The 24,899-nt window shown below is 38.5% G+C and overlaps 3 protein-coding genes, 1 long non-coding RNA gene and 1 other non-coding gene across 5 annotated transcripts in view; 2 read left to right on the plus strand and 3 right to left on the minus strand.

The window, feature by feature from the left end:
* Positions 1-6,128: 6,128 nt before the first annotated feature.
* LOC126618507 (S-adenosylmethionine synthase 5-like) lies at positions 6,129-8,346 on the minus strand. The gene is made up of 2 exons (XM_050286600.1): positions 8,182-8,346; positions 6,129-7,509 (listed from the first exon to the last, which is right to left on the minus strand). The coding sequence occupies exon 2, from the start codon at positions 7,498-7,500 to the stop codon at positions 6,316-6,318; it is 1,185 nt and encodes a 394-aa protein (XP_050142557.1). The 5' UTR covers positions 7,501-7,509; positions 8,182-8,346; the 3' UTR covers positions 6,129-6,315.
* A 1,247-nt stretch (positions 8,347-9,593) lies between these two features.
* Positions 9,594-10,553, plus strand: LOC126618510 (uncharacterized). Its single transcript, XR_007621739.1, has 2 exons — positions 9,594-9,989; positions 10,268-10,553. It is a non-coding gene; the product is annotated as an uncharacterized LOC126618510 (long non-coding RNA).
* A 761-nt stretch (positions 10,554-11,314) lies between these two features.
* On the minus strand, positions 11,315-11,387 carry TRNAF-GAA (transfer RNA phenylalanine (anticodon GAA)). The gene has a single exon. It is a non-coding gene; the product is annotated as a tRNA-Phe (tRNA).
* Positions 11,388-13,300: 1,913 nt separating this feature from the next.
* LOC126618499 (uncharacterized) lies at positions 13,301-17,703 on the minus strand. Its single transcript, XM_050286589.1, has 8 exons — positions 17,472-17,703; positions 16,655-16,838; positions 16,151-16,453; positions 15,704-15,912; positions 15,572-15,620; positions 15,386-15,475; positions 15,230-15,292; positions 13,301-15,134 (listed from the first exon to the last, which is right to left on the minus strand). Exons 2-8 carry the CDS (start codon positions 16,820-16,822, stop codon positions 13,569-13,571), a joined length of 2,448 nt encoding a protein of 815 aa, XP_050142546.1. The 5' UTR covers positions 16,823-16,838; positions 17,472-17,703; the 3' UTR covers positions 13,301-13,568.
* Positions 17,704-23,228: 5,525 nt separating this feature from the next.
* The window catches only part of LOC126618503 (shikimate O-hydroxycinnamoyltransferase-like), a 38,639-nt gene continuing 36,968 nt past the window's right edge, over positions 23,229-24,899 (plus strand). The window contains exon 1 of the mRNA XM_050286595.1: positions 23,229-23,244. The gene's annotated coding sequence lies outside the window, so the exon portion shown is untranslated. The remainder of the gene's footprint in view (positions 23,245-24,899) is intronic.

A 24,899-nucleotide genomic window follows, 5' to 3' on the forward strand; every position in this document is an offset into this window, starting at 1 on the left:
ATATATGTATAAACAGCAATACTAATTGAAAATCTGATTCGTAGGGATTATTTTAAATAATCCCCGGCAACGGCGCCATTTTCTTGGTAGGATTTTTACTACTCATGTGAATGCGATAAAAACCTCCTATTTTACTTGCAAGAATCACAAGGTTATTGTAGTATAAATGGATCTCGCAAGGTCATTCTCCACAGGGATTATTAAATAAATCGAAACAAACCAGATTTCAATTAATGATTGTAAAGTAGAAATTTTGATGATTGATTTTATAACCTACTTAAAGTAAAAACGAATTTAATGAATTAATGATAAGACAATCTGCAATATTAAAACTAGAGAGAAAAGAAAACAGTTTTGAGAGAAATCAAATTAAGAAAGCACTAGGGTTCCACCATCACCTAACAATCCTATGAATTCTTACCAATTACTTATGATCTACACATGCCATTTTGAAGGTTAGATTTTCCTAATTCATATTCTACTTGGAACCTCCAACATAGAATGTATATCTAACATGCAACCCGTCCGGACGTTCGGATCAAATATGAACATGAAAGACTCATTATGCTTTATGAAAATCCTTTGAAAAACCATGCAATCCTTAAGACGTGATATTCATCCTAAGAGAAATTACAATTATTAATCACAAGAAGCCAGCGTCAATTTCAGGGAACCTTCCGACCAAAATTGCATCAAATTACTTTTCTAAAGATCCTAATGGTGATCAGGCATTACGACAATTAGATAGTTTTTATCCCGGTGATTAACAATTCAAAGTACGCATGCAATCGATCATAAGCAATTAAATAAAAATCACATATTCATGCTAAGGCTCAAGGCTTCGCCCTAGCAAAAGAAATTAGTTCCGCATATTCATAATTGAAATCATAGAAATATCTATTAAGAAAAGGATTGAAAACACCTTCAAGTAGAAAATCTTCAAAACCCTAGAACTTCTCTCTGTCTCCAGTATTGCATAAAAATAAAGCGTACCCTAAAACTGTAGACGGCTAAGCAATATATTTGCTAAGCCACCACAAAAACCCTAGCAAACAAAAACCCTAAATTAAATAATAAAATTCGTCTAAAATCTGAACAGCCACGTTTTGGCCCAAAAGCTGCTCCAAAACTGGCCCAATATAGCTGGATTTGATGTTTGGAATATTCTGAACACTTTTCCAGAAGGCCACGAACCCATCCGAGGTCATCTTGGGCTCCAAAAACGTCATTTAAGCCCAAAAACGTCACTTTCCAGCACTGCGCACTGCTTCTTTATTTCATCGCCAGAAAATAACTGCTTGGTGGAAAAATCCCAAATTTTGATACGATCAAGCTAATTGACTCACGAACGTCCTCCAATTGAAATTACTCCAAAATTCGTCCATTTGGTCCTGTTTTGCTCCAGAGGAAGTCGAAAGTCCTATATTGAAAATACAATTCAAAGTATCAAAATTCTTCCAATATATTAACCAAAATATACTAAGATTAGGGTAAAATATATAATATAAAATCTACTCATCATGTGGGCACACGAGAAAGGATAAGATTAGGAATGAGGATATCCGGGGTAAAGTAGGAGTAGCCGAAATTGAAAGAAAGATGAGAGAAAATCGGTTACGGTGGTTTGGACATGTGCAAAGAAGGCCTACTGACGTTCCGATTAGAAGATGCGACTATGGGACAGAGGTTTAGGGCCAAAGGGGTAGAGGAAGACCTAGGAAAACTTTGGAAGAGACTCTAAGAAAAGACTTAGAGTACTTGGATCTAACGAGGGACATGACACAGGACCGAGCACAATGGCGTTCTAAGATTCATATAGCCGATCCCACTCAGTGACTTGGATTTTCCAAGTCTCCAACCGAGAAGTTTTCCTCATTCAGGAAATTAAGGGAACACTACCTCAACTTACATGCTCCACTCACAAAGCTTCAACAAAAGAAAATTCAAAGAACTTAGCGAAGAAAGCATTGGTGTAATTAACACAATACGTTGAAATGAAGGAAAGCTTATTTATTGATATCCTCGATAAGCTACAAATATGTACATATACATAAGTCAAAATAAACAAACAAGAGGGAGCCTTCACAAAGGTTGCTTAGGAGAAGTCTCAGCAGTCGGTAGAGCCCCAGAAAGAGAAGGCACCGGAGGGGGATCATTCGGAGCCTCAGTACTGGACAGAACCCTAGAAGGAGGAGGCATAAGAGGTTGATCATTTAGAGCTTCATTACGCGATACAGCCCCAGAAGACGAAGGCAATAAATGCCTTTGGAATAAACCCATAAATCTCTGATGATCAAGTAAAACCTGACCATCAGATTCCTTCATCTGGTCAAGCTTCCTCTTCATGTTTGTAGCATAGTCATGTGCGAGCCGGTGCAACTGTTTATTCTCATGCTTGAGCCCTCTAATCTCCTGTTTGAGATTCATCACTTCAGCCGCCAATGATTCAACTTGGCGGGTTCGAGCAAATAGGCGTTGGGCCATATTAGACACAGAACCTGCACACTGAACACTGAGAGCCAGAGAATCCTTAACAGCTAACTCATCAGACCGTTTGGAAAGTAGTCTGTTATCTTTGGGAGTGAGAAGGTTCTTGGCCACCACCGCAGCGGTCATATCATTCTTCATCACGGAATCCCCAACGGTAAGAGGACCAGTAGGGGAGACGAAGGATGGGCGCCATATGTTGTCTGGAGAAGGCGGAGCTGCCTCTTCAACAAGGTTTAAGTCAAAACGACGGTCGGAGGGGCCAGACATTTTCAAAGGTGTTGAAGAGAGAAGAGGTCGGACAAATCAAGATCTTAGAAGTGCAAGAATGGAGCTTCTACTGGTGGAGATTCAAGTGTGTTTTGGAACTTAATGCCAGCCCCTATAAAAATCTGCACTCGACAGAGCTTCAGAAATCGAAGAGGCGCCTGCTCAGAAATCGAAGAGGCGTTTGCTTTCTCAAAAGCTGGGCTGCTCAGAGACCACGAGGGTCGATCTCAGAAATCGAAGAGGCCTTTGCTTTCTCAAAAGCTGGGTTGCTCAAAGACCACGAAGGCCGATCTCAGAAATCGAAGAGGCGCTTGCTTTCTCAAAAGCTGGGCTGCTCAGAGACCACGAGGGCCGATCTCAGAAATCGAAGAGGCACCTACTTTTCCAGCCTTGTCAGCACCTGTCACACGCACACTCAGCTTTGCGGAAATTATGGGCATTCTGTCGAAGACTTCTGGTGAAGTAGAAAGCACATGAGTCTTACTGTTCAATCACCCACTTCCCACACGCAACAGTAGCTCATGGGTACCACAGATAACTTTGCCAAAGTTCTCTGCCAAAGTTGAGCACGTGAAGCTTGCAACTCCCACTACATCGCTCTGACCAAGAAGGGTAAAAGAATAGCAAAGAAACAGCACTAACAAAGTTTAGACACATAAATTTTGAAGGTCTAGCTACCATATTATTACCCACAAGGGTAAAGGAACAGTACCACTGCTGGATAATTGGAAAGTCCCTGTGTGTCAACCTCTGTGCTTCGTGGCAAGGTAGACTAGCAAACATGCCCAACCTTTACTCACATTCGAGAAAACACTCCCAACAAGATTGCTTGCTCCAAAATCGAAGAGGCACCGTCCTCCGAATCTCGAGAGCCAGACTCCCAACATGACTACTTTCTCAAAAATCGAAGAGAGGGTAAAGGAACAATACCATTGCTGGATAATTGGAAAGTCCCTATGTGTCAACCTCTGTGCTTCGTGGCAAGGTAGACTAGCAAACATGCCCAACCTTTACTCACATTCGAGAAAACACTCCCCACAAGTTTGCTTGCTCCAAAATCGAAGAGGCACCGCCCTCCGAATCTCGAGAGCCAGACTCCCAACATGATTACTTTCTCAAAAATCGAAAAGACACCGCTCTCCGAATCTCGAGAGCCAGACCCCCAGCATGATTGCTTTCTCAAAAATCGAAGAGGCATCGTTCTCCGAATCTCGAGAGCCAGATCCCCGATAGGATTGCTTGTTTGAAAACTGAAGAGGCAACACTTTCCCAACTTCAAGAGCCGGATCTCCTTGGATAAAGCTGTCTGTAATCTTCACACGCAACATCACCTTTCCAGATACCACAGACCACTTTTTCAAAGTGCTCTGACAGAGTTAAAACATGTCAAGCTGACAGCTCCCACTACCGTGCTATGACCAAGTAGGGTAAAGGAATAACATTACTACTTGTTGTTAAGGAGACTCCTATATATGTCGACCTCCATCCCCAACGGACAGGCAGACCTGCAAAAATGCTCAACCCTTCCTCATATCTGAGAGGGCACTCCCAACGAAGCCTTTCGAAATATTCAGCTTTCTTTCCCCCCGATAATATCTCTGCAAACAAGCTATACTAGAGCAAGAATATCTCATATCATCAGGGTTAAAAGCAAGAGTATCCCATATCATGCTTTTTCCATGTCTTTTCCTTTGGCCTTGTTCTTATCTGCAAGACAAGGAGAAAGAGAGCAATCAGTCAGCACTTGGAATCAAGCTTCCAGCCTGGAACTGACTGCCTGGAACCCCTTACCTGATTACTTACCTGCCATTGCTCTCGAGTACTCATCTTCAACATCTTATACTTCCAGGAAAGATACCGCATCTGCCTGAGGAACAGATAGGGCAAGGGAGAAGGATACAAGGAAGCATGTGGAGACAAGCGAAACAGCACACGTGCCGATACATCCATTACTCTGTCAAAGCAAAAGTATCCCATATCAGCAGGGTTGAACGTACTCTAGATTTGATGGACTTGTTTTGACCCTCAAATTCTTCAATCGGCCTTATACTCTGGAGGAAACCAGAAAACCCTCCAGCTCAGTTCAAGAATAAGCATGTGGAAAGTTACTTCTTCAAAAGCAAAAGTATCCCATATCATATCTTCTCATTTTCTTCTTTTTATCCTTCATGCTGCCTGCAAGATAGGGAGAATGTGAACAATCAACCGGAGCTCTGATTGCTTACCTTGTCTGTCACCTCTTTTAGCAGATCCTCTAGCTCGGCGACTTGGGGGACTCCTACTACATGGTTTGTATCGCGCTTGACCAAGCCTGAAACTACAAGTAAGCTTCAAGTGAAATTGATACATTACCTTGTGCATCTCCACCAGTTAAAGATACCACCCCTGGATGGAGGAAGAGTACTTCCAGAGAAGATGCCACATCTACCTATGAGACAGATAAGGCAAGTCAAGACGATACCGCACTCCGATACTTAGAAGTTTCGTGATTACGAGATCATTCTCCCACAATATTTCCTAATGTCATTTGTATTAAATCATTCACTTGTACTCACTAAAGGAGAGCTTGAACTTATGTACTTGTGTAAACCTTTCACAATTAATGAGAACTCCTCTATTCCGTGGACGTAGCCAATCTGGGTGAACCACGTACATCTTGTGTTTGCTTTTCTGTCTCTATCCATTTATATACTTATCCACACTAATGACCGGAGCAATCTAGCGAAGATCACAAAAAGCGACCGTTTTCGCTACCTAGGATCTATCGTGCAAGAGAACGGAGAATTAGATGGAGATCTCAACCATAGAATACAAGCTGGATGGATGAAGTGTAAGAGTGCATCCGGCGTGTTGTGTGACCGTCGTAGGCCACTGAAGCTCAAGGGAAAATTTTATAAGACGGCAATAAGGCCAGCGATGTTGTATGGCACAGAATGTTGAGCAGTGAAGCATCAACACGTACATAAAATGGGTGTGGCGGAGATGAGGATGCTTCGTGGGATGTGTGGGCACACGAGAAAGGATAAGATTGGGAATGAGGATATCCGAGGTAAAGTAGGAGTAGCCGAAATTGAAGGAAAGATGAGAGAAAATCGGTTCCGGTGATTTGGACATGTGCAAAGAAGACCTACTGACGCTCCGGTTCGAAGATGTGACTACGGGACAGAGGTTCAGGGCCGAAGGGGTAGAGGAAGACCTAGGAAAACTTTGGAAGAGACTCTAAGAAAAGACTTAGAGTACTTGGATCTAACGGATGACATGACACAAAACCGAGCGCAATGGCGTTCTAGGATTCATATAGCCGACCCCACTTAGTGGGAAAAGGCTTTGTTGTTGTTGTTGTTGTTGTTGTTGTTTTCATACACCAAGAATCAAAATTCAATACATCTTGTATAATATGATCCAAACATGCCAAATTGAAATATTTGAAGTGGAAAGAAAGATTAAAGGAAAGACGTCTACAAGCAAAAGTAAAAGCAAAAGCAAGACTCTTGATTTCGGCTGCTTGGAAGAAGCAGATTATTGATCAACTGCAAGCAGAGAGGAAAAGCACTTGTTCTACCCTTGGGGCTTTTCCCACTTCAACGGCTTCACCACTTCCCATGAGAAGTCAGGGTCATCCCTACCGAAGTGTCCATAAGCAGCCGTTTTCAAATACCTGCCACGCTTGAGATCAAGGTTAATCGCAATCATTCCCGGCCTGAAATCGAAGTTCTCCTTTACTAGTTTAAGAATCTCCTTGTCAGGAATCTTTCCAGTGCCATAACTGTCAACGAACACTGATAGTGGCTCGGGAACACCAATGGCATACGAGACCTGTACTATGCACCTGCGAGCATGACCGTTGGCCACAATGCTCTTAGCAGCCTGTCTAACAATGTAGGCACCACTCCTGTCTACCTTGGTGGGGTCCTTGCCGGAGAAGGCACCACCACCATGGGCTCCCCAGCCACCGTAGGTGTCAACGATGATTTTGCGGCCAGTAAGGCCAGCATCACCGTGAGGTCCACCAATGACAAACCGACCTGATGGGTTAAGATGGAAAATAGTCTTGTCGTCTAGGTACTTCTCAGGAACAACAGGGTTGATAACATGCTCTTTGAGGTCAGCAGCAATCTGATCATTGGTAACAGTTTCGTCATGCTGAGTAGAAATGAGAACCGTGTGGACGCGGATTGGAACCATAGCGCCATGGTCATTGTAGTATTCAACAGTGACTTGTGTTTTTCCATCAGGTCTCAACCACGACAAGGTTCCATTCTTGCGAACTTCAGTGAGACGGGCACCAAGGTTGGTGGCAAGAACATGGCTCAGAGGCATAAGCTCAGTGGTCTCATCAGTGGCATAACCAAACATGTGACCCTGATCTCCTGCGCCAATTTCCTCAGGCCGCTTGGTCAGGTGACCGTGGACACCCTGGGCGATATCAGGGCTCTGTTTCTCAATGTTAACCAAGACCTTGCAGTTGTCAGCATCAAGACCAACACTGTCGGAAACAAATCCAATTGTACGGCAGGTGTCGCGCACAATCTTTTCGTAGTCCACGTTGGCTTTGGTTGTAATCTCTCCGAAGATCATGACCATGTTCGTCTTGGTGCAAGACTCGCAGGCAACTTTGCTGTCGGGATCTTGCTCGAGGCATGCATCTAGCACTGCATCAGAAATCTGATCACAGAGCTTATCAGGGTGCCCCTCGTTCACAGACTCGGAAGTAAACAGGAAGGTGTCTGCTGGCACTGCCATTCTTACAAGCTGCAAAAACAAGAATCAAAGCTATCAAACTAAATCAATCGGAGAATCTATCCGGTTAACCACATATTGTAGGATGATCAAATTCGGATCCAGAGAGCATGAAAGTACCATTCTTCCTGTCCAAGTAATCATACTAACAGTAATGTATAACAAGTAAAAGAAGTCGGTGCAAAAGCTACAAAAACAGATGAAACTAGTATTGTTGTGTTGTGGCGTCAGAATAAACAGTAGTACAATAAAGCAGTTGAGTATCTGGTAACTCTAGTTGTAAAAGTGCTTTTAGAGAAAAATTAGTGTCAGAGTGTATGGTAATTTTTTATGTAAATTTGTTGACGTTCATTTCTTGCTTCAATATACATTGAATCTAGTCAAACACATAGACTTCATTACGAACACAAATTGAACGTACCCAACAAAAGCAAATTATAAGAAAAACCCAGTAACCCAAATTCCAAAAATAAGAAAACCCAACTTCCAAATCTATAAATAAGAACGATATTCTACTTTTAAACTTATCTAAACTACGGGAGCGGGATTCGAACTCAGCAAGAAACGACTCAAACAGAGTACAAAAGCAAGGGAATTACAGCATCAAGCAAAAATACTACTCAAGAACAAGAAAAGCAAAAGCATTTGCATGAGCTTTTGAGGTTTCTAAAAGTGCTTCCTTACCAAAAGCGAAACTCTGAGTCCTGGGTCTTGAGCTTCAGCGTGTTCCCAGTGTTTCGGTGCCTGAAAGCTCGAATCTTTGCCACACTGAATCCGAGAATTCCGGGCTTTATTTATAGACAAAGTGTTCTGGTAGTGGTAGCTTAAACATACAGACTACAGTCACAATATTCCTCTTGTTTTCAATTTTAATGATTTTTTTTATTCGTATTCTTTGATCTTGATGGTTAAGATTTGTTTTTGGTGATGGCGGGGGAGATTGAAGATCTTGGCCGTTGGATAGGGGTGGATTGAGGGCTGGGATTGGAGGGAGTCCGTGGAGTAAAGCGACAGACCGTCCTATTTGGTTTTGTTCCTTTATACGTGGAGTTCGTATTTGCAGTACCTTTTTGTCTGCACATAATTTATAGAAATCCATCACCATTTTTTTTTTCTAGATTATTATTTTGGTAAATTGATTTTCTTTTTTACAACGATAACGTCAGTGTGTTAAATTGTTCAATATTAGGAGAAGAGAAATAGGTAGAATCGAATATTACTAGAATGCATATACATTACTGTTTTCCGTCACTGCGGGTTTGGTGGAGTATATGGGCGTTTACCAACTCTGGAATGTGAATTTAAGCTCAACTACTATATTTTTTGGGTTTTAATTCATAGCACGGTTCGGCTGTAATGTTACGTAATACTAAAGTGATACAAGTTATATATAATATATAACCGTTGAAAAGATTTATTATATTTTTATGTGCCAAATCTAACCGTTAATTTTTTGAACCGCTCAATAATACATGCTATGAAAGATAATTACACTAAGACACATGTTGATGACTAAAAATTGTATAAAGTTGTTCACGCTCCTTTGCATGTTGCATGATTGATAATATGTTATTGTTTATAATGCATGATTGATAATAAGTTATTGTTTATACTTTATTATATTTGTCCACTAACAAGAGGCATTTTTTACTATTTGAAAGAAGTATCGCTCTTTTTTAAGTTTAGTGGATTAGTGAGACATCTTACTAAGCACTTATTGGACCACGTTTGACGAGTATGACGTTGAGGATTTGTGGACATTTGGAGGCATTGTTGGTGTGGTGTGACGTAGCTAAGTGGCGTAAGAATCAACAAAACACATCTAATCACAAGCATAAAGGGCACAAATAATATATCCGAATCTATGTTATTTGAGCTTTATTTTCATTATTCGTCGAAGTATTGGAGTCCACGTTGTATACACTAGGGGTGGGCAAACGGGTACAGGAACCGCGGGTAGGGGCGGGTAATTCAGGTTCGGGACGGGTACGGGGCGGGTCCAATATTTCTAAACACAAAACGGGGCAGGACGGTTCGGGTATATGAAATTATTGGGGCGGGGCGGGTCTTAAAATAGAAGGGAACGGGCCCCCGGCCCGTTTCTTTTCCTCATCCCTAGTCTTCTCGATCTCTATTCCCCGACACTTTACATTTCACTCATACCCGGCCCATTTCTTTTCCTCATCAGTCATCCTTAGGCTTCTCGATCTTTCTTTTCCTCATCAGTCATCCCATACCTCGAGACCTCCTCCTAACTCGCTCCCAGCCTCCCACCGTCCCAGCTCCATACCCCGCCACCATCATCGTCAGACCTCCATCTCTCCTAATTTGCTCCTCTCTTCCTCGCTGCGTCCGCCGCCATGTCTCTCTCTCTCTGTGACGAACTCAAAGGGACGGACGAAGTTGAACAACTCGAAACGACGCCTCCTCCGTCTAAATTAGACCCATATTTGCAGCGCACGACTCTGCTCATAGTCCTCTTCAGTTTTAAGGTATTACGTTTTAGGGATTTAGGATTGAAAATTAAATTAGGGTTTTCTAGATCTAGGGGTTTTGTTGGGTTCTTGAATGGCTGCTCACTTGACACCACATTCCTCACAATTCTACTTGTGATTGTTATTAATGTGAATTTCTGCTTGTAATTTTGAACTAGGGTTTCAGGGATTTTAGGGATTTTGAATTTGGGTTTTAGGGATTTTAGGGCATTTCATCCAAATTTACTTTCAAATATATCATCTCATTTCATCCAAATTTTCAAATTTGACTGCAGAAGATAGGGAAGGTTTTGCAGTCATCCCGTGGCTGGTATTGATGATGCCTTCACTTCATCTCGTGGCTCCACCAAGACCCTTTTATTGATACAAAATTGTGTTCAATTATTTATTTCATCTTGTTTGCATTGATTGATATATATATCGTTGTGCTAATTTGAAATGTTTGACAAACTGTTTATTCATACCGTTGACAGAGCTCTTTACTCTGAGAATTAGGCTTGTTGTAGTGTGTTGGCTCATGTATGATCACACTGTTTATATCCCTAAAATTGTACTTGTGAAGATTTGCAACCTCTGAGAATTAGGCTTGTTGTAGTGTGTTGGCTCATGTATGATCACACTGTTTCAACCGGGCCGGGTAATGTGCGGTTCCTATACTAGAAAATCCAATCCCCGCCCCGTCCCGGCTCGTTTCGTTTAAGCTCCGGTTCCTACAAACTTAGGTTCGGCCCGGCCCGCCCCGGCCCGTGCCCAGCCCTAGTATACACGCCATGCAATGCAAAAGTGATCTCCACCTAACCCATGATCCCGGTGTTGGAGGACTAAAAAGGATCCTCTTTTGGGGTTATGAAAAATTCCGTGAACGTGATCGTTTATTGTACATTTGACGGTCAGTTTTTGTTAAATATTATTTATATTTAAGTTTAAATTTTAAATCTAAAATGATTTTTAACCGCACGATGTACGATGAACTGTCATGATCACGGAATCCCCTAGATTCTCATGAAAAAGATCTAGCGAGAATCCTTTTCCGGATAATGGTTGGTCTAATTCAAATGATTAACAAATAATTAACCTAATTCTTCTTAAATCTAAGCAAAACTATTAACATGCATGACGTCACAAAACCACTGTTCATTTAGTGATATAAAGCTTTATTGTTGTTGTTCGTTAAAGAATTTGCTTTAACTAAGAAAATGGGTTTCTGGATTTTTAAATTAGGAAAAACAAAAGCCTTGAAGAAAACGACACGAGATATTGTCGAATGAGGTCCCATGCACAATGCATCGACAAGGAGTGAAAAAGAATTGAAAAAATGCTTTTGCGGTGAAGGTGGATCGAACACCTGACCTTCAGATCTTCAGTCTGACGCTCTCCCAACTGAGCTATCCCCGCATGCTTGTCAATTGTTGACATGATAGGATTAAAAGCATACCACAAAGTAGCACACAAATGTCCTATGATTTAACACTAAGATTTATTAATTATAGCATATGAAAATAAGGGTCTTTCCCATGGAATATTGTTTTATCTAACTACTTAAAATATCACAAAAAACTAGGTTGTTGTCCATACTAACGAGCCATCGAAAAATAATTATTAGACCGACTTACACTTATCTAAAGTCTACGAAATTTTATATGAAGACACTAGACACACAAAGCTATACTCATACAAATTTTTGGGAGTTTTGGAGTTGATTTGCTATTTAAATTAAACAAAAAAAAACAGGACAAAAGTGAATTTTAAATAATAAAAAAATAGATTGTAGTTCACAAGTTAAGAAAAACGAGTTAAGAGAATTGCTATCCACCATCAAATAATCATGCAAACATGTTATGTTTCATTCAAATTCCTTTTATTTCCGGATGAAGATGCTCAAGTTGGTTCAATGTTAGAACTCAACCTATTACTTTTTCTTATGTAGTATGTTAAGAAAATGACGTTTTAAACTTAACTTAATCCCTAGCATGCAATCTAGAATGGCGTGTTCATATATTTAACAAGTAGAAATCATTAAGAACGAAAAGAGTTTGAGTCATCACAATGCATCGTAAGTACTGGCGTTGTCTTACTTATCCTAGAAATTGGTTCACATGTTAATCGCAATTAACAAGTACTACTCTAGAACATATGTAGGTCCTCATTCGACAAGGGCAGACACACACATATTCATAGCATTAGAATCCTAGTTATGCTTACTAAGTATGCATCTGTAGAAAACACATAAATAATTCATCAATGAGACAAGTAGTGAACCAATTTTCATCAATTCATAAAAGTAATTCAAACGAAATGTCATAACAAACTTGCAATTATATTCGGGGCTTCAAAACAGCCCCTAACTTCTAAAAATTTAGTTGCACATAATCCTTAAATAAAAACAAAAGATAAACATGAGTTTGAGAAGGTAGAACTGAAAGAAATCGACTAAGGCCTCCTCCTTCCTTCCTTCCCCACCGCTGCTTTTAAACCAATTCTTGCTACATCATTTTCTTCTCCTTAACTCACCCACTAATAGCCATTTAGTGATGACAATAAGTGGGAGGAAATGGTAAAACAATTGTAACTCTTTGGGTAGCCTTTATGCCAATTACTCCCTCTTAATCCTCATCTTTAATTTCATTCCCTTTTATATTTGAATAAATGTCAGCTAATTTGTTCTTGGCTGCATCAGTTTTCGTGGCTAGATTTATTGGGTTTATTGCTTTCATTGCAGTTACAAACTGCTCAGTCTCTTGTGAACTTTTAAGTGTTAAAACGGCCATAACTTCTTCTAGAAAAATGATATTAACAATCCGCAAAATGCTCCAAAAAATAGACATCCGTAGCTTTCCAAGCATATAAGGCCCATTCTCTAATTCATTTTGAGTTGTTCGCAACTTGCTTCCAAAGTCAGCTGATCTGCACACGCAGTTTTGACGAATTTGTTACTTAAAATCCCACTTGTGTTATTTTTCTTTTCTTTGCTTGACAAATCCTACAAAACACAAAAACAAAATAAATATCTCAAAAATATAAGGAACTGACTAAAAAAAGACAAGTGAATTTGATGTAAAATATATATAAATACGAGCTTATCATGACACACGCCTTATTTATTAACATCTGAACTTTCGGCCACCAACCAAGTGCACTTTGCTTCTTTGGATTAGACGGTATTTGAAAGTTTGTAATTTACGCAAGAAAAATTTGAACTTGAGTGCACGAAGTCAGACACACAAACCCAGCCTAGACCATATGCGTGAGACCGAAGGTAACCACAAAGTCACATGGTTGAAGGCACGTAACCATCGATACTCAGATAATTTAGGAGCGTTGAAAATTAAATTATCATTATGGTGAGAAAGGAAGACCTTTGCATTTCATCAAACCAAAAAACGTCTGTTTCGAGGCTACTTCTAAATGACAACCGCCCGTCACGACTCCCTTAACGGCTTCAAGTTTTTTGTTCTAACTACAGAAAACATACAGACTGCATATGACACAGAAACACATTCATACAAAAGAGAGTTCATCTGGTGGAAACCCTTGCAACCACAAACGGATGCGTCCTCGCTTGGATTAGACAACTCATCACTTTCTGCTATCCCTCGTGGTCATCTTCACGAGCTTACGACCACCTCCATTTTGCCAAACTCCACGTACTGGCAATCCTTCTGGTGGATCCTTGTTTCCGTCCTTTTTTTCTTGAATCGGTTCAGGACAATCACCATGTTCAGAGAGTTTTGTAGCATCGTTGCCAAGGCGGTTTCTGAGAAACTTTGGAGTCTTTTTCCCTTGCTTAGTACCAGCTCCTGCGGTCCCCAAATTGTTATTTGAGCTGGTACCAGATGACTGAGAACCTTTTTGACCTGTCGGCCTTTGATTCTCTGGAAGTTCATCATCAACTGAAATCTTCGACTTTCCTTTGGCTGACTGAACGATGTCCTTCAATGAGACCGCTGCATCTTCCGCTGGAGGTTTATGGTTCGATTGCAAATTCCTCACAGGGATGACAGGAAAATCTAGCAGAGCATATTTCGAACTCTTAATTCCATTATCTTCACACTTTTCCTTGCCCTTCTTGGAGCTTCTGCTCCTTGACTTGCTACTGCCATTGCACAAACTGTTTTCATGAGTACCGCTGCTCCTCATATTAAAATTGTATGTCTCGACAAGCTCTCTTTGTTTCTCAGCATCAGGACAGAGTCTAGCTAGCTCGAGAAGCAAATGTGACAGGCCGAACTGGTAGACATAAGCAAGATATTCCTCTGTATTGATTATATCCTTGCGGTAGTCTGAAGATATTTCTTTAAATGCGGAGAATTTGTTGTCATCAAGTTCCAAAGCATCACGGATTTTTTCCACAACAGACTTGTTGACAACATGAACATCTCCAACCTTTGGCACTCTCTGAATACTTGCAGTAGCAGGTTCTTTATTTGTTTGATTAGCAGAAACAGAAGGAAAATCGGAGTCCAAAGAACCAGTATTGATAATTTTTGGACCTGAAGCAGATTGGGTGACCTTACTGGTTCCAGTCGAATTCTGTGGACTAGTAAAATTAGATGAAACAAACCCAGTGGCTGCAGCTTGGTTAACGGGACCGCTCGGGGAAAATACAGGAGAACTAGATGATGATATGTGCCCAGAGCCTGAAGAGGGCTTTTTCTGGTGAGAACTACTGGCAGATGATTTAGGTTGACGATTTGTTGCAGGCCAAACTGGAGAAGTATTAAGGACAGTTACTTTGTTAAGGCGACGAATACGAGAAGCCATTGAACTACCACCCAATCCTGCTGAACCGTTTCTTAATTTCTGTTGCCTGTATCTTTGAGCCACTGGAAGTGGAGGGAAGGATGATGCTTCTTGTAGTTCAATCCGGGGATTTTCTCTTGAAGAAGACTCAAATTCAGCAGTAGCTAACGCCTCAAAACGGCCAGCAACAGTTTCAAGTTCGCTTGTTTCTCGGTGAATAGAAGCTTGTTGTGTACTAGAGGATGCATTACGGCACCTTTCTGCAGTGGCTGTATCATGGCTAGCTTGAAGTGCCACGGAAAGTTGATTGTCTGCAGAATTAAAATGAAAACCACGTCCTCTAACATAAGGTCCATGAAGATCTGCCTCATTACTTCTCCTACACTGGAAGCTCACTGGTATCTGCTTGAGTGGACAAAACAAAAAAAGCAAGATGGAATGATAAACCCATCCGCTATAAATGTCGCATAAGTTTTACGATTATATCACATACAAACCTTAAGAGCAATATTACGCTTAGAACGAGACATGTTCCCTCCGTGTTCCTTGGCATTATGCCTCTGCAGATATAAAATCAAGTGAGCAAAACCTCAACATAACATGGCAAGCAGAAGAGGTGGAAAAAGATCATGTAATATGCACTAAGATATCACCTTTAGTTCAGATTCAGTTGCAAAAACAACAAACTTCTTTGTTAAGCAGTCGTCATCTTTGCATAAGAAATGAGCTTGAGAAAAATGACTCTGCAATATAGATTATCATGTCAACTAAGAAGCGAGTCTCAATGATGAACTTTCAAAGCATCGACAATAATCAGTTGGAAATGCAAAACAACTGACCTCCAAGTCATCATAGATATTGTAGTATTCATATTGTCCTGGATGTTGCCTGCATTGAAGATGCAGCGGATATAAGTTTGCTAAAAAACTTTTAAAGTAAATAATTACCTTCAAATACTCGAAACAGGTTACCTTTGGCATATATGGCAAGTATAGTGCTCAGTGGACATATGCATGTACAGCTCATTATCTCCATAAAACGGATTGCTGCAAAACTCACACATAGGATGTCCATTAAATCCACATCTTTCAGTCTCATTGCCGTCTACCTCTAAATCACCTGTCTCTGTATGCCGACCCAATTGAGCTTTAGTATATAACTTTTGCTCACAGATAAAGATCTGTATTACAACTTACAGTCAGATACATCAGGGTGAAAATAATAAGCATCAGCATCAAGGTTAATGCTTCATGCTTCCAAATCAGAGAAGAATTTAGCCATTAAATCAGAGTACAAGTGTATAAACTCCTAATAGATATATAACCAAAAAATGGGAAGTATAAAACGCTGATATGAGATATATTAATTATTCATCATCGGATGTAGTGTCAACTAAGTCATCTAAATGTAAAGCTCACCTTCCTACCGCCCAAACACAGACTGCACATGAACAATCCATGACAATGGAACAAATGATTTTTCAGCTGCTCGACATTTTTAAACTCCCGCTGTCTCTTTGACCCTTCACTCTTTTGTTCATTTATCTTATCACAAACGCCACAAGATAGCTTGCACATGGCCTTTATCATCTTGTAGTGATCAAGATCATCAAAAAATGCTTGTGTTCCTTCATGATACCAGTACTTTCCAACTTGACCCTCCACTGGATCGGCTGGGAAAACTGAAAAGTCATTAATCATCGTTGTATAGTCGCCTAAAGCCTGGAAAAGGGAAAAGAAGTGTAGGAGCAAGATAGATTTTCAAAAAACAGGAGAAGTAGAACAGTAGAAGTACTTGAACTGGATCTCATAAGATAAAAAGTTTCAACTCTAGAAAATACATGTGACTTGGACCTTGTAATTTAACCAAAGCAAACATAACACTTTGCAATTTAAACTAGGTAAGCAACAGAAATGCCTAACCTTCGTGACAAAGATGATCTTAGATTCACTCTTGCAGATGCAGCAACGGGAATCTTCACATATGAAACGGAGCCGAATAGTGCAGGTGGAGCAGACCTCGCGATGGCCACAGGGCCCATAAGCTACCCATTGAAGTGGCTCCGCACAAACAGCGCAGCTATCATCCATGGTACTCTTCTCTTTTCTGCAAAATGGAATTTATCGGGAAGAAAGTAAGTCACCAAGATGATTGAACCAATGCAGACTTTTCCGCAACGAAAAAACATCACGCGCTTCCACAAAACAAGAAGTATAAACCAACCCAACCCAAGTACTTGAACAAAAATCCACTCAGCAATAAACATCTACACTATGGTCTATGCTCAGACGAAGCTTGTTGAATCACTTTGTGTGTCTGCATACTGTTATCCATACATTCACACGTAAATGTGATTAACACAAAACCAACATTTTTGAAACACACATTCGTTGAAACGTCCTTCACAATGTACGTATCTTCCATGTTCAGGATTGCTTTTTGCACACAGATATTCACGAAACAACGAATGCATTCGCATACAAAAGTAAGCAAAACAAAACCCATTAATCCCTCATTCATAACAACCAAAACCCCAGGATAATCAAATGAATTAGTCTTTAACACACACATAAAGAAATATGAAAAAAAATTAACGAAAAAAACAATCCGTCATTCATTTCAAGCAAAACCCAGAAAAATTACAACACATTTACTCCTTTATATACCCAGATCATACATAGAGTGGTATCTATGACAAACATTACCACAAAAGTTCTAAGCAATTTAGAGAGAGAGAACCTGATGATCCCTTTGTGGTTTCTTTGGGTTCGACCGAAGGGTTTTGGAGGAAGAAATTAGAGTTACTTGATCACTTTACCAAACAAATACAGAAGAATTTCTCAATCAGTACTTTCTTGGCTATTTTCCTTCGATTTTCTCAGCAAACAAACGGATCCATATGATTAACCGGAGGTTCGATGGAACAAATGCCGGAGAGTCGGAGACCACCAGAAGCGACGTCGTATCTGGAGCAGAATAAAGTAACGTATTTCAATTATTCTATGCCCAAGAGTGACCTGTCCTGCAGGAGAGAATTTTTAGTGTGACCAGCAAACGAGGTGGTACATCACGTGTTACTATACAAATGGTAGGATATGTGTGTTAAAAAATTAATAATTTAAAATAATAATATTTTTCACCACTTATATAGAAACACGTGATGTATATCACTCATGTTCCGATTACAATAAAAAATTTCTCGTCCATGTGAGCCTGTTGGTCAGTCAATGGCCCAAAATATTGGCCTCTGACTCAACCCTTAAACTCCTTATAAAAGCTCAACTCAATCTCATTTGATGAACAACCCAACATAAAAGCCCTTCTCATGTTTGGGGGAAAATGTGAAAGAGTGTTGTTTCTTCGTAAACACTTAATGTTTTTTTAAGAAGCACTTGAACTTTTCATAAAATTTTTGACTTTTGACAGTAATAGCACTTCCGTCTTTTCTACAAGAACAGTTCCAAATGAATTCTTTATGTGCCTCAACTTCGTCATTGGATACACCATTGAGAATTCATGGTTTCTTAATGAGGTAGTCTGACTCTAAACTACTCTTGAAAGAGAAATAGGAATTCGAACTTGAATTTAGGTGGTAAACACTCTACTTTGATCAACCAATTGACCTAACCTACATCTGCGGTTTTTATGTTTTCTTAAATCCAAATTGTTAGAGACAAAGGTTCGAACTTTGTATCAGTGCGTTATGTAGATAGGAAGCCAACCTACCTATTTGTTAAGGGGCTTCAGATTCCATCAACCTTGTTTTGATAGCACAATGCCACAATCCTACAGTAGTACTTGCTTCTTCATTTTTTGGCAACAAAATTATAAGCGTGTAGGATGATTGAGGGCTTATTGGAAATGCCTTTAAAATAACTACAATCGTTTTTTGTGAAAATAATTTTGGGTTCCAAAAGTATTCAAGTGCCTGTTAAAAGAAGCATCAGATACGTGTTTCTTGCATAAAGCACTTCAAATGTTTTTCCAATATCCATTTGAATTTTTATTAACGATTGGTTTCAAAAATATTTTCACCAAAAACGTTTTTAGTTATTTTAAAAGTATTTCTAAACGAGTCCGGAGACTTAATTATTAGAAGGAGAATCAAGAAGATAGACGAAAAATCTCCAATCGAAAAGGTTGGTAGCATCACTATGGGTTTTCCTATTTCAATTCAAGAACACGTTGGTAGAACTATAATTTCGATTTTATCTCTTTCTGTAAACGTGAATTTACTTAGGAATTGGCTAATTTTCTACACTTGTAATTGTGTCCATATTTCTTAGATTCAGGCTTAGTTTTAGGCAGATTAATTTAGGGCACAATACTTATTCAAATTAAGCAGATCAAGGATCGACAATGTCTACAAGGTAATTTGCATCTACGTATCATATATTGAAAAATATATTTTTGTGATTGAGTTTTATTCGGAATGAAATTCTTAAAAATCAATTAGAAAATTGTTTTCCTCTTTTCACATTAAAATCAATTCTCTTCTTTCTTACCCTTGGTGGAACATGATTTTTTGGTAATAAAAACAAAATTTGAAAACCTTTGTTACTTACTTTAAAAAAAAAAAAAAAAAAGATTTGAGAGATTTACATTGATTTCAAAATACAATTCTTTATTGGTCACTTTAATACTATTCAATTTGTTTTTAAATTCCTAATTTCAGTTTTGATTTGTAAAACTGAAAAATGATGCATTATAACGTTGAGGTATAATGAATGGTTTTGAATTACAATTGTGGTGTTGCCTAATCAATCATCTCTTTAATCCTCCAACGTCCTTTTGTTTTTTTTGTCATATATATATATATATATATATATATATATATATATATATATATATATATATATTATATATAGACCCTTTATGTAAAGAGATCCCCATTTTTCTAAAAAAATGAGGACACTCTTTTGATCGTTGGATTAGTTTTAATGAAATTGTGTGATTGAGATTAAATCACTGGTCACACAATTTCATTAAAATCAAATCTAACGGTCAAAAGGGTGTTCCCATTTTTTCCTATATATTCTATTTTTCCCCCTTGAATAAATTTTGTCTATTGTACTTCAAATTATTTCTCTCAAATGCTATTATAATTTCCAACTCTTAAATGCCAAAGGAAAGGATCAAGTTGTTCACTCGATCCATGTATTGCGAGTGTACGCTTAAAATGATCATAGGTTGTTGTATCCTGGATTGTAAGGCGTCATAACTTGCTACACCGAGACATTGTCTTAGAAAGGCAAAATCTACTCTTAAGGACAGTGATTACACACCTCAACCTACAAAGTTGTTCTAATCAAGGATCGAGTGTTCTCTACCTACAAAAGATAAGTATTTTATCTTATTTGGTTTATTTTATTTATAAATTGTGGAGATAAAATTATGATATACTAATATTAATATTATGTGATTTGTTGCAGGAGAAGTAGCATCTAGATCGCCAATATTTCCAACAGAATTAGAATTATAAAGTAACTTTGTGAAGCCTTTTATTTCTAGTTTGCATATTCATATATCCATATTGAAAACTATGTGCTAGCATGCTTGTTCGTGAGGGTCATCGATTCGAAAGAGTTTAAGCAAGGACTGCGTAAGACATGACAAAAGTATTTGGTAGATTCTTGTTTAGGGTTTATCTTTTTGAGTCCTGTAATAGTCTATCCTTAGCGGATTTCTAAAAGTTTTTACCGGTTAGGTTTTTTTTTTCTCATACCATTGGATTTTATTAGTTTGATTTAGGATTGAAATCTTTGTTCAATCTTATTCCATTTATCTAGTTTTTCTACCCGAGGCACGATCTCACTTTCCATTAGCAGAACCATACTAAAAATGGCCGATTAGTGTTTCAAGAAGTCCATCAAGTCGAAATTAGTGTTTTTTTTTTCTACATCCACAATGTTTTGATTGCATCATTGAATACTCTGAGCTGTTAAATTCTTGACCAGCGTAATAAAACAAAAGATAAGTCTTTGTCTCATTTAATTAGGCATACAAACACTCAGAGTTTTTATTTTATTTTATCAAAGGTAACGTTCATTGCCAAAAAAAAATTACACAGATTAAGGTTCAATTACAATGAACACTGCAAAAAAAGTTTTTTTTTTTTTCAGATGAAATAACTTCGTTAGGGCAAACACGATTTTGTCGCCTCTAATTTTTCTCAACAACATTCTGTCAGGCAAAGTTCGTAGCTCAAAAACAGTTGCTCAATGTTTGACCGACGAACATGAAAATTTCGTCGGGCCAATAGTATTTTCTTGATGAAAGCATGTTGTCAGGCCCAATGAACGACACTTGTCCAACTCCATTTTTTTTTTGAGTTTCTAAAACTAAAAAAATTTCAAAAAATTTGCGATTAATTTAAAGAAGCTTTAATAAAAAGAGCTTGAGATAAGTTTATTTTAATCAAAATTCACCCTATAACTTTATTTAATATAAAAGTCATGAAATTTAATAACAAGAACAAAATACAATATAATAAGAATAAAAGCTAAAGCCTCATAAATAATAAAGAAGCCCATGTGCAATGCAACACTAATTGTTTTTTTTCCAGCCAATGCCCTTAACTGAAGTCTCATTCCGTCAGTCCATTCCATAAAAAAGATGGATTTTTCCATTAGGCTTTTAACTGCGTGAAGTTTGTTGGGGCCACACTCCCATTAAATATTTGTTTGGTTGTGTTCATGTATTTGTCTATGCATTTGTTTTCTTTTTCATGTGGGTTAAATCACCTTTGTTTTTTTTTTCTTTTTTTAGGTCAAATCACCTTTATTTTCTATCTTTTGTCTAGGTTTGTGCGTCTGAGCCCTCACCCTTTTGTCTCCTTTTGTATTTCCCTTATAAAATCAATTGTTATTCCTGACAAAAAAAAAATATCTAGGGAACAATATTAAGACTAATTAAAAAAATCACAGAATATATTATTCAAAAGGGACATGTCAATGAGATGTATCACATGACTTGTGAAGTCATGCTCAACCTATCACAAGAATGCTAATTATCTGCCAACGAGATGATATTATTAGGGAAATAAGTTAAGTAGTTGTGAAGAGTAAAGAAATAATTTAAAACTCGTTAGTGCTCTTCCACAAGTCATGCTCAACCTATCACAAGAATGCTAATTATCTGCCAACGAGATGATATTATTAGGGAAATAAGTTAAGTAGTTGTGAAGAGTAAAGAAATAATTTAAAACTCGTTAGTGCTCTTCCACAAGTCATGCTCAACCTATCACAAGAATGCTAATTATCTGCCAACGAGATGATATTATTAGGGAAATAAGTTAAGTAGTTGTGAAGAGTAAAGAAATAATTTAAAACTCGTTAGTGCTCTTCAAAATCCTTATCTAAACACAACGTAGTGAAAATCTTGGCTCATAAGACTAAAAATCTTCTAGTTTTAAAACTCATTATTTTGGTTCAGTTTCAAAAACAGATGTAATTTTGTTGCAGTTTCAAAAATAGTGTGGGTTATTTTGGTTCAATTTTAGAAATAGTGTTGGTTATTTGGTTTAGTTTCAAAATAATGTGGGTTATTTTGCTGTAATTCCAAAAATAATGTTTATTTTGTTTCCCTCCAGACAAAGTATAGATTGTTTTGGTCTAATTTTCATAAATAATGTGGGCTTTTTTTGTTGTAGTTCCAGAAATAATGTGAGCTATTTGAGTTCAGTTTCTAAAATAGTGTGGGTTATTTTGTTGTAGTTCCAGAAAGGCACCTTTCCGGAAATAATGTAGATTATTTTGGTTCAGTTTCAGAAATAGTGTGGATTATTTTGCTATAGTTCTAGAAATTGTGTAATTATTTTGTTATAGTTTCAGAAATAGTGTGGGTTATTTTGTTATAGTTCTAGAAATTGTGTAATTATTTTGTTATTTTGACCAATACAGATGAGGTTGTTGAACCCGGTTTACATAATCCATAACTTCATAATGATTTGCACAACCTTATCTTCATATTACTTCACAGTGATTTGCACAACCATGTCTTCATATTTTAGAACTCAAGGCCGAGAGCGTTCATTCGTCGCTAGAGTCACTCGATACAGAAGTTAACAGCGCATTTCATCATATTACCACATTCAAGTTAATTATCCGCTCAACCAAGTTTGGCAGTGAATTGGCACGTTTGCATCAGCATTCAAGTCACTGAAGAAACAGAATTAGCTTCTAGTTACTTGGAAAGTCAACAGAATCTCAATTGATCTAACAACAATTGATCATAAAGTTTAACATCAATTGTACAATCAAGTAAAACATCAATTGTACAATCAAGTAAACATTTTTAGATGTAAAATCCAAAAGTTGAGAAGGTAATTTTTTTTGTTACCTCTCATAATTAAACGTAAAAAGTTCGGTCCGAACTTTCTCCTTTTCGGCTCTTACCTTTGGTTCATTATATAAGATACGGTTTTGGTTCTAGTCAGAGGTGTACCTTGTATTTTCTTTTCTTCTTATTAGTCTTTGTGACAAGAACATTCGACCAAAAATAAAGGTCCTGCGTTAAGAACAGCAACAACAACAACAACAAAAAAAAAAAAAAAAAAAAAAAAAAATAGAATACAAAGAAAGGATGGCGGAGAAGGTCATGAAGGTGAACGTGAGGGATTCAACGATGGTGAAGCCGGTGGAGGAGATGCCACGGAGAGCATTGTGGTTGCACAGCTTGGTTCTGGTGCGTACTATCAATCACACGCCGAGCGTCTACTTCTACAAGCCTGATCAAAACTGTAGGTCAAACTTCTTCAACCCGGCGGTGCTAAAGCACGCGCTATCCAAGGCCTCGTGCTCTTCTACCCCTTGGTTGGCCGTCTCAAGCAAAACGGGGGCCGTTTGGAGATCGATTGCAATGCAGAGGGCGTGCTGTTTGTTGTGGCGGAGACCACCTCTGTTGACCTTGATTACTTAGGCGACTTTGCACCCATTGACGAGTTCAGCAACCTCATTCCCTCTGTTGATAGTTCCGTTGGCCTTTCCTCTTATCCCCTCCTGCTGTTATATGTATCTACTCTATATTTAAGCATGTATATTTGTTTTAGTGACACTTACATTTGAGGTCCTCTTATCCCCTTCTAATTACTTCGAAATCCTATGGGGATCGTCTACTAAAAAAATACTTATAAACAACTGTCAAATAAAGTTATTAAGTGTTTGACAAACATTTTTTTTGTAAAAGTACTTTTAATAAAAATAAAAACACTAAGTGTTTGGTAAACTTTTGTATAAATTTCTTTGAATATGTTAAATGACTAAAAATGATATAGTATTGTTGACCCTAAAAACTACCAAGCCTATATGGTGTGCATGCCGAGTAATTAGTAAGCTAACTACGTCATTCGGTTGTATGCGGGGCGTGCCAACTCGTCGGCCGAGCTCGACCGAAGAGTAAAATGTGTTGATGTTGCGTTGAGTGCGTAGCTGACTTCCTGATCTCGCGACTGCGGCCGAGGAAGGAACACGTCTCGGCCTTCAGGTTCTAGAGCTTGAAGACAAAGCTACTAGTTCTACGAAGCTCACAAATCGTCGGCGCCGGATTCGGTCACGGTGATTATATTCGTGAGAGTATAAGCATGCCGAATCGACACCAAAGTATAGGGACACAAATACTCAAAACAAATGTATGTCTTGATTGTGAAAATGGTTCGGCCATCAGAATGCCAAACTCTAAAATCTACTTGCGAATAACCAATCATAAATGAAATGACCTTTGTTGAGTATAGTAACTTGTAACACCTCGTTTCGCCGAGAAGGCTAACGAGATGACCTTTACCGATAAGGATTCGAAAATCCTCCTCGACCGAGACTTGGATAGATAACCAGTCGGCCTTGTCGCAGTGCTGTTTATTCAAACTGAAGGTGTTCCACGGTCGGCTGATTCTACAGCAACAATGCTGTTTATCCAAACTGAAGATGTTTGCCGGTTGCCTTCATAGTGTTGTTTATCCAAACTGAAGATGTGTTGGCGAAAAAGGAAAATAAAAAATCTCAAGATGGTTGAGAGGTTTTGCGTAGAGCGAGAGTTTGCGCAGGACAGTTTGTGTGTTGAATTGAAAGGCCTTTCACGTTGCACAACGCTTCTATATTTATAGGAACAAATGTTGTGTGGCGCAGCTTCACACTATTGCAAGATTTAATTTCAATTCAAACTTGTCAGCTA

Source organism: Malus sylvestris, chromosome 4 (assembly GCF_916048215.2).
Source record: "Malus sylvestris chromosome 4, drMalSylv7.2, whole genome shotgun sequence".
Taxonomy (NCBI): Eukaryota; Viridiplantae; Streptophyta; class Magnoliopsida; order Rosales; family Rosaceae; genus Malus; species Malus sylvestris.